Here is a 10,000-nt window from a genome sequence, read left to right as displayed (position 1 = left end):
TATCAGCGAAAGCTCAACCACCAAACATTTATTATCCACACTCATGCTGAGAATTACATTATACATAAAATATTACCTATGTGGCAAAAAGTTTGTGGACACTTGACAATTGGTATGTGCTTCTTTTTTAACATCCCATTTCCACATTTAATCTCCATCTGCTCTTATAATAAGCTCTAATCTTAGGAAGATGTTCTGCTTGATTTCATGGACATTTTCTGCTTTATCAGCTAAAAGAGTGTTAGTAAAGTCAGGTACTGATGTAAGTGAGGTGAGGAAGCCGGAGGTGCAGTCAGCATTCACATTCAGAGCTTTATAGATCTTCCACTCCAAACCTTGTGAAGTATATCTTCATGGAGCTAGCTTTGTGCAAAATAGCATTGTCATGTTCCAACAGGTTTGGGTCTCCTAGTGCCCGGGGGACTTTTATGCTAGTGACTCCAAAGACGTCCTGTACAACTGTTGTCCCTCCGAACCACATATGGATAGAAAATTCAGGTGTCCCAATATATTTGGCCATATAGTGTAGTAGAGAGAGAGAGCGAGAGAGAGAAAGAGAGCGAGAGCGAGAGAGAGAGAGAGAGGGAGGGAGAGTTGCTTGAGAAATTGTCAGGAAACATCTGAAAACATTAATTAGACATACAACATTCTTGCAGTAAGCACTTTCTGCCACCAGAGGGCGGTAAAAACAAAATATGATCCTAAAACACAATAAAGCCGTACAATACAAAGCCTTTATTATAATTTATCACAAAAAAAAAAAAATAAACTTATGTAAAAGGGATGAGATCAGCTTAAGAAACCGGTTGCCATGGCCACTCAACTGTAATTAAACTCGTTTGTGAGGTGATGTGTATATTCAGGTATCAGGTATTATTTTAGGGGAGGAAGGAAAAAAAAAAAAAAACCCCAATATATATACACATATATATATATATATATATATATATATATATATATATATATATAAATAAAGTAAGCTCACCCCTCACGGTCGATGTGTGGGAGAGGCTTTGGTGTCCCTCTGTACTGCTTCCTGTGAAACTGTGAGAAATCCAGCTTCTCTGGCTGCAGGTCCCATGTCGCGCCACTGTGATACATCACACACACACACACACACACACACACACACACACACACACACACACACACACACACACACACCAAGAGTTGACATATAGAATTTTTATCTTAAAAATACGATTTTCTATAGAGGATCATGTGACCTCAATAAACCAATACTATTATACCAATACTCCTTTACATCAGTATCTTCACAAAATCTAGGAGGAACATCTTCCACATTAAGTCTCTATTTGCTATAATAACCTCCACTCTTCTGGGGGAACGGAATGTCTAAAAAGAAGCTCATGCTCATATTTTACAAAGGTCTAAATACTTGCTTTATACTTGTTCATGTACATTACAGCACAGAGTAATCCGTTTTTGGATATCAAAGCGATGTTAGGAAGATGAGTTCAGAGCGCAGGGTATGGTGCCCCTGAAGCAGAGAGGGTTAAGAGCCTTTATCTGGGGCCCCAAGAGTGACAGCTTGGAGATATTTATGATCAGTAACCCAGAACCTTAACCACTGAACCACTAATGCCCTACGTAGCAGAGGCTAAATGGGATTAATGTCAATTGCTTTTTATCCTATGAGCTCATCTCAGGTGTGTGTGTGTGTGTGTGTGTGTGTGTGTGTGTGTGTGTGTGTGTGTGTGTGTGTGTGTTATTACCCGTGGGATTCCATGGTGTTGGCGGCCCATATGTCTGTCCCCAGGATGTCAAGTGAGCCCTCTCTGTTTCCATTCTACACACGTGAGGAAAAAAAAAGTTGCCATGTTTCAGGTTGGTATATCAGTTCAAATTAACCGTATATATATATATATATATATATATATATATATATATATATATATATATATATATATATATATATATATATATATATATATATATATACACACACACATATATATACATATATATAAATGTGTGTGTGTGTGTGTATGTGTGTGTCCATTCAAGTGAACGTACCTTGGACGGTGCACAAAACTGCTTGTTGTGTCCTTGACTTCCTGATCTCGAACCGGATCCGGGCCGAGAACCCGAGCTCGGTCTGGAACCTGTACTTCCGTTACTGCTGTGTTCCCACTCGTCCTGTAGAAAGAGACGGATGGAAGAAAAGAAAGAAAACAGATAGATAGGTTTACAATGAAGAGAATTTTTGGTACCAAAAATAAATAACATTTACCATTTTTTTTACTGACCACTTCTTCTGCACATAATATTTGAATTACACATTTTGGGCAGTCACATAAAGTCCATATTAGAGGGACATGTGGGCGGAGCCCATAACAGAGTTTGCTGATGCTCTACCACTACTCATGATTAGGAGATATTAATGCACCTAATACTAATACACTACATGGACACCTGACCATAAGATTGCTATGTGCTTCTTTTCAAACATTCCATTCCTTATTTAATTATCTATTTGCTTTTTATAATAAGCTTCTGGTAAGATGTTTTTGAACAGATTTTGAACACACGAACACTTTAGTGACAAATCTGGACTACTGTCAATATCACAATACTGTCATATACTTAACCATCCCTTTCTGTCTTTTATATATATATATATATATATATATATATATATATATATATATATATATATATATATATATATATATATATATAGCGTTCATAATAAATAGTTCAATAGGGTTGGAGCTCTATAGAAGAAGATCTTCCACATCATGTAAAGCAGGATCTTCATGGAGCTGGCTTTGTGCACAAGGGCTTTGAACAGGTTTGGGTCTCCTAGTCCAACTGAAGGGAAAATATTTCATGCTCCCACATCCAGAGACGTCCAATACAATCGTGTACCTCCAGGTTTTGAAGTAACGGTTTGGCTGGAAGAGTCAGTGTCCGAATACTTTTGGAATTAATACAGTGCGGGTCTGCTTTATAGCATAAGCTTAAAGATGATGTTTAATTTTTTTTTTAAAGCTCAGAAGGAAAGACCAGGAGGTTTTTTCGTCATCATAACCTCAATTATGATTGAATTTTCTGTGTGTTGGTGATGATGGACGACTTGTACGGTCAGCAAATTTATAAACTAATGAAATGTGACAGACAGACAGAGGGAGTGATCGTTTGGAGAGGTAAAGATTTGCCTAGACAGTATTTCTGTAGCACCATTCTACCACACACACACACACACACACACACACGGAATGCTGACGGGGTGAGTAACTCATAGCAACCAGAGCTCCTGGTACCATAGTGACTTAAGCTCTGGATGAAACAGCACTAACAGAAATGTGTAGCGTTCCTTTTCCCTTTCTCTCTTCTATCTCCCAGTTCATTAACACCAACACACACACATTTCCACATACGCAAAAAGCACAGAAAATACTCTGCATGGCCAAAAATTTGTTGACACGCGACCGTAAGATTGGTATGTGCTCCATTTTAGCCATCGCATTCCACATTCAGTCTCCATTTGCCCTCATAATAAGCTCTAATCTCCTGGGAAGATGTTCCACTAGATTTTGTGGAGATTTCCATTTAGCCACCAGCGATGGAGGTGAGGTGAAGAGCTTGTGCTTCATGGAGCACAGATGCATCGTCATGCTGGACCAAGTTTGGGTCTTCTAGTTCAAGCGAAAGGGAAATCCAAAAGATGACTTCATACAATCCCGTGCCTCCAACTTTGTGGAAACAGTTTGGAAAAAGAACCACATGATGTTGGATGTTGTTAATTTGCTATTCATCCGTTGACCTGCTACTCGGATATTTACAGGCACACGCACAGCTACACTAATAATTACAAGATAAGATGAACATGGTCCTGCAACACAACCCCTAATATGCACAGACAAAAACCCAATTCAGACAGCCAGACGGCTAGACGGCTCACCGGTTTGGACGAGCCTCTACCCCGCGAGGACGACCAGCTCCCATCTATCTTATCGCTGCAGTCCTCCGTCCACTATAAGAGAGAGAAAGAGAGAGCAAGAGACAGAGAATGAATGACTAGAACACCAGAGTGAGAAATTAAAGGAGGAAAACAAAATAAGTCAGAAAGACGACGAGAAAAGTGACGCGAACTAAGACGACAGCAAATTTCTCATATTGAAAACCATAAAAAGTTAAACTCTTTATCCAATTAGACTGGTTTAATTAGTTGGAAAATTCTAAAAATTTTGGGACTGGGTTTATAACAGAGATTATAGGTATAAAAACCTAACAGAGACAGTGGGCTGGGGTTATAACAGATTACAGAGACAGCGGACTGGGATTATACCAGTTTATAGAGGATATGGTTATATAAACATTACGGAGACAGTGGACTGGGATTATACCAGTTTATAGAGACAGTAGACTGGGATTATACCAGTTCATAGAGGATATAGTTATATAAACATTACGGAGACAGTGGACTGGGATTATACCAGTTTATAGAGACAGTAGACTGGGATTATACCAGTTCATAGAGACAGTAGACTGGGATTATACCAGTTCATAGAGGATATGGTTATATAAACATTACAGAGACAGTAGACTGGGATTATACCAGTACATAGAGACAGTAGACTGGGATTATACCAGTTTATAGAGACAGTAGACTGGGATTATACCAGTTCATAGAGGATATGGTTATATAAACATTACAGAGACAGTAGACTGGGATTATACCAGTACATAGAGGATATGGTTATATAAACATTACGGAGACAATGGACTGGGATTATACCAGTTTATAGAGACAGTAGACTGGGATTATACCAGTTTATAGAGGATATGGTTATATAAACATTACAGAGACAGTGGACTGGGATTATACCAGTTTATAGAGGTAATAATTGTATAAACCTGATGGAGATAGTGGACTGGGATTATACCAGTTTATAGAGGATATGGTTATATAAACATGACAAAGACAGTGGACTGGGATTATACCAGTTTACAGAGACAGTAGACTGGGATTATACCAGTTTATAGAGACAGTGGACTGGGATTATACCAGTTTACAGAGACAGTAGACTGGGATTATACCAGTTTATTTACATTATGGTTATATAAACCTGAGAGACGTTGGTCTGCTTCTTGTCTGCGTTGTCGTTCTCATTGTCGTTCTTGTCGTTTATAAGTCCGTGTACTTGATATTCAAGGACGTAGCTGTCGATAAATCGCTCCAGCTCCTCGATCTCCTGCGAGCGCGTGCTTCCCGCCTCTGACGATGCCGACGCCACCGATGAGCTCTCCATGGCCGCCGGCGCACTGAGAGGGAGGCAAGGAAAAAGGGGCGGGGCTGGGGACAGACAGATTTTGTTTATGTATACTCTAGGTTTTGGTACGTTCCAACAAAAGCTTCAAACAAAAAAAAATTAGTAGTAAAATTACATAAAATTCAAAATATTCGAGTTTTCCACCAGTGGAGCAAATTCGCATTTCAGAGGAGAAAGCAGCAGCGCTATAGAGAGACAGCTAGCTAGTTTGTTTTAAACGTCCCGGAGAGGAAATATTTCCCTAACAGAGCTGAAGGATTGAAAAATCTCAGGAATGTGTTACGTACTGTCACGCCTCACTTCTGTGTGGAATCATGCTGCGATGATCGAACTGATACCCTGCACGTCATCACCCTTCCTTAGTTGTACAGTTGTTTTGCAGCTGGTTCGCCTATTCCACACATTTTCAGCACTTTTGTGGCATTCAGGGTTTTATTTAAAACCTCGGCGCTTTCTCACTTTCTTCCTTTCGTCTTTTCCTTCAAGCCTGTCTCATAATACGTCCATGAGGAGACTCTAATCTTCTGAATGAATCCAGGTCAGGCAAAGAGGATTTATAATCGGAATGGTTGCTAATAAATGCCCTTCCACTGAACTGGTGTCAGTTTCAAGGTTTTTTTTGTTTTTACTATTTACTTCGATCTCTCGTATAACAAAGTCCTACTTCCCCTTCCTCGGGGGAGAAAAAAAAAAATCTGCACAAATGACAAAGAAATGCCTGGTTTCAGACCCATGTTTCAGTCCCGTGTTCGAAGCCAAAACCAAAAAAAAAAAAAAAAAAAAAAATGAATGAGCTGTCACGTGTCATATCCTGTATACAGTTTAGCTTGGACACATGGTCAAAACGGACGTCTAAATCTCATCCAGCTGGTCAAACAAGCAGAATTAACACAAAGCTGAGATTTTTTCTTACGGCTCACAAAGCTTTCTACGCTTCCTCCAACATCTTCTGACCAATCAGAACCAAGAATGAAACAGGGTGGGTTACGAACTCGAGTTGTTGCGCCACATCTACAATTTGCCAAAATTAAAAAAATTAAGAAGCTGACGTATACTTTATGGCCAAAAGTATCAGGACAACTGACTTCTCCACAATGGAACATCTTCCCAGAAAAATAGAGCAGATCATAAAGAGGAAATGGAGACTAAACATGTAATAGGTAATTTACACACACACACACACACACACACGTGGAATGTGAGCAATGTAGGCTTTTCCCACAGGAGAACTTTCTATCGACTGAGCACTTCCACACACACAAAACGGTGCTCAGGATTTATCAATGAAACGTTTTCCCTTTTCCATTCACTTCATTACCACCTACTTGTCTTCCATCCTCCACGTTCCATCACATCATCTAACTCCAGTTATTCTACACTTTCTGCTGTAAGGTTCTCCAACCTGGATGTTCAAACACTGAAGCTCTGTACACACCTTCAGGACATGACTACCATTTATGAGATGTTCCGTTTCAGGAACATCTTTAATATGTTAAAAAAAAAAAGAGAAAAGCGTGCCAGCTTGGTGAATAAATGGGTGGAGGGAGTGATGTATACATCAGTCGATGCAGAAACAGTTTGAGTGAGGTTTACGATATACTCAATTTCAAATCGCACAACAATCATGAAATTATCGTTGATGATATACAGTCGTTTAACCCTAGGACGGATGGGATGATGGATGGCTCCACATTGCGCACACACACACACACACACACACACAGTGTTACAACGAAGCTGTTGTTTTCAGATGCCGTGTCAGTTGCGGGTCTACATGTATTCAGTATTGTTTCGCTCTACGAAGCCGCTTCGTAGGTAAAATTAAGTGTAGTGAGTATGAAGCTCAAGATCTTCTTCATCAAACCGTTCACTGAACTCTCCTGTCCTAAGGACCGGTGTGGAGTCTTCTCAGAAGAAACCACGCCCACTAGGATAGCGGGAACCTGATCAGGCTTCCTGCGTCTAAACATTAATGAATTAAGTAACCAAATAACCAATTAATTAATTAACAAACAGAACAGTTTTTCTTGTAACTCGTCAGTGTCATTAAAAAAAAACATCTAAAAAAATATTAAATCTTTTGAATATTTTTTTTGAATATTTTTGAATATAAAAATGTAAAGTTAAGAAAAATAAGTATATAATCCAATCGGTAGAAATCTTCAAAAAATACTTTAAATTCATAAAACTTTTTTTTGACATTAAATCAGTGTCTCTCTTTTTTTTTTGCGGTTTCAATGATTATTGTTTTTAAAGTAAATAAAAATTTGTTGTAGCGTTGTATCTTGTCAAATGTATTACAAGTGGATGCACAAAAACCTCCGAAATCGTGTGACATAACTGACAACATTACTTCTGCGTATTCGAACCGCTCCGGTGTTGATGATACGCAAAGTGTTTGTTCACGTGAACGATAAGCATTATGTTCTCACATGTCTGGAATGCGAGTGTTTACATACACACGGCACCACTACACTCTCCTCCGAGAGAAAATCTAGACTTTCAAGACAAACGTGTAAATCTCCTGAGAACAACCAGACTGGACAACATTCGCCCTGTGTTTTTTTTTTTTCACCTCTAACAACACATTCTGTGGCGTTTGATTCCTCTTATACCACACAAAGCAAATCATTGGTGACCAATCAGAATTCAGAAACAGTGCTGTGGTGTAAACTGTACATTTTCCTACTCTATATATAATATTTTCAGGGTTGTTTCCTGTGGTTCATGGCAGTTTATTCTCACTTGTGTCTAAATCGTGATTGTTGTTGCCATGGCTATGAAGAACGTTCCTTCCCCTGGTGCTCCTAAAAATCATGTTAGATTATTGGAAGCTGTTATGGCTGTGCTGTATATGATAAACCAGCATGATAAGGGTGAAAGAGTCTGTGCTTTTGGCTCGAGTCGGATGATGGTATCGACAATGGATTGTGATGTTTTTTTTCTGTACAAAAGCACCAAAATACAGTAAAATCATCTTGTATTAAAGACATCATGGAGTTGATTCAAGGGGGCTCTAAAGCGTCATTTCTGCATAAAGACGACATGTTTCAGCTCAACTACAGGTTCTTGATAACCAGCACTCCACAGGATCACATGCACATTCATCATACACGGTTCTTGCAACGTTCCCACGCGACTGCTCCGTGTTCCGACACATTACTTGGCCGTGATGCCTAATCATCAAGTTTCAGCAGCCACTCGACTTCTGCCGGATCGTTCACTTAGCGGCTTAAAACTAGCGGTTAACACAAAAGAAGCTAGGTAGCTATCCCACTGACTAGCTGTTTAACTAGATAAACGTTTAACCTAGGACGTTCTAGGCCACGACGTAAACACACTCACGTGCTGATCCTGGGCATAGAATGGGACCACAGAGCCTAGGAAATCAATAAGTAAGCTTACACAGCTCCATGCACACTCAGGATTGGACAATTATATGTTAAAATCTAATTAAATGTGAGCCTCTAATCTGGTGTCTGGATAAATATTTCACACTTTTGCCAGAGCAGGAGAGATCAGGAGAGAGCAGGGCTCAGACAACAGTGTGTTCATTTTCTTGGACAGTGCTCTCACTGTAAACACCGGTGAAACCGGTGAATTCAGTTCGAGGTGGTAATCTGAAGGACAGGTCAATAGATGGCTGATGGAGCATGCCTGGATTTGACACCTGCATTGAGTGCAGTGGGACAACAAACAACCAATCACTGATCGCTACCGTTCATACAACAACCAATCACTGATCGCTACCGTTCATACAAAAACCAATCACTGATCGCTACCGTTCATACAAAAACCAATCACTGATCGCTACCGTTCATACAACAACCAATCACTGATTGCTACCATTCATACAACAACCAATCACTGATCGCTACCGCTCATACAACAACCAATCACTGATCGCTACCATTCATACAACAACCAATCACTGATCGCTACCATTCATACAACAACCAATCACTGATCGCTACCGTTCATACAACAACCAATCACTGATCGCTACCATTCATACAACAACCAATCACTGATTGCTACCGATCATACAAAAACCAATCACTGATCGCTACCATTCATACAACAACCAATCACTGATCGCTACCGTTCATACAACAACCAATCACTGATCGCTACCGTTCATACAACAACCAATCACTGATCGCTACCGTTCATACAACAACCAATCACTGATCGCTACCATTCATACAACAACCAACAACCAATCACTGATCGCTACCGTTCATACAACAACCAATCACTGATTGCTACCGTTCATACAACAACCAACAACCAATCACTGATCGCTACCGTTCATACAACAACCAATCACTGATCGCTACCATTCATACAACAACCAATCACTGATCGCTACTGTTCATACAACAACCAATCACTGATTACTACTGGTTATACAACAACCAATCACTGATTACTACTGGTTATACAACAACCAATCACTGACCACTCAACAGCTAACAATCAACTAATCACTGAAAGAAGGATCACGAGAGGTTGATATCAAATCAATGCGGGATGCTGAAGGATGGAAAAAGAGGAGAAAGTGAAAGGAAAAGGAAGAGAATGAGGAAGGAAGGGATAGGAGATGGAAAAGTAGTAATAGAAGGAAGAGGAGAGGATAAGATGGAGCAGGAAGAGGAGAAAGAGGGTGAGAACCAAGAGGAGATGGAGGAAGAGAAAAG

At 39.8% G+C, this 10,000-nt stretch overlaps 1 protein-coding gene across 2 annotated transcripts in view; it reads right to left on the bottom strand.

Moving 5' to 3' along the window:
• Positions 1-10,000, bottom strand: part of ctif (CBP80/20-dependent translation initiation factor) — a 49,165-nt gene that overhangs the window by 38,114 nt on the left and 1,051 nt on the right. For both annotated transcript variants that reach the window (XM_046867578.1, XM_046867579.1), the window contains exons 2-6: positions 5,097-5,323; positions 3,929-4,000; positions 2,038-2,160; positions 1,737-1,810; positions 986-1,090 (exon numbers count right to left, since the gene is read on the bottom strand). In XM_046867578.1, the coding sequence (XP_046723534.1) occupies positions 986-1,090; positions 1,737-1,810; positions 2,038-2,160; positions 3,929-4,000; positions 5,097-5,279 (557 nt within the window). In that variant the 5' untranslated portion in view covers positions 5,280-5,323. The remainder of the gene's footprint in view (positions 1-985; positions 1,091-1,736; positions 1,811-2,037; positions 2,161-3,928; positions 4,001-5,096; positions 5,324-10,000) is intronic.

Source organism: Silurus meridionalis, chromosome 15, assembly GCF_014805685.1.
Source record: "Silurus meridionalis isolate SWU-2019-XX chromosome 15, ASM1480568v1, whole genome shotgun sequence".
Lineage (NCBI taxonomy): Eukaryota > Metazoa > Chordata > Actinopteri > Siluriformes > Siluridae > Silurus > Silurus meridionalis.
This window is presented reverse-complemented; position numbering and strand designations above follow the sequence as displayed.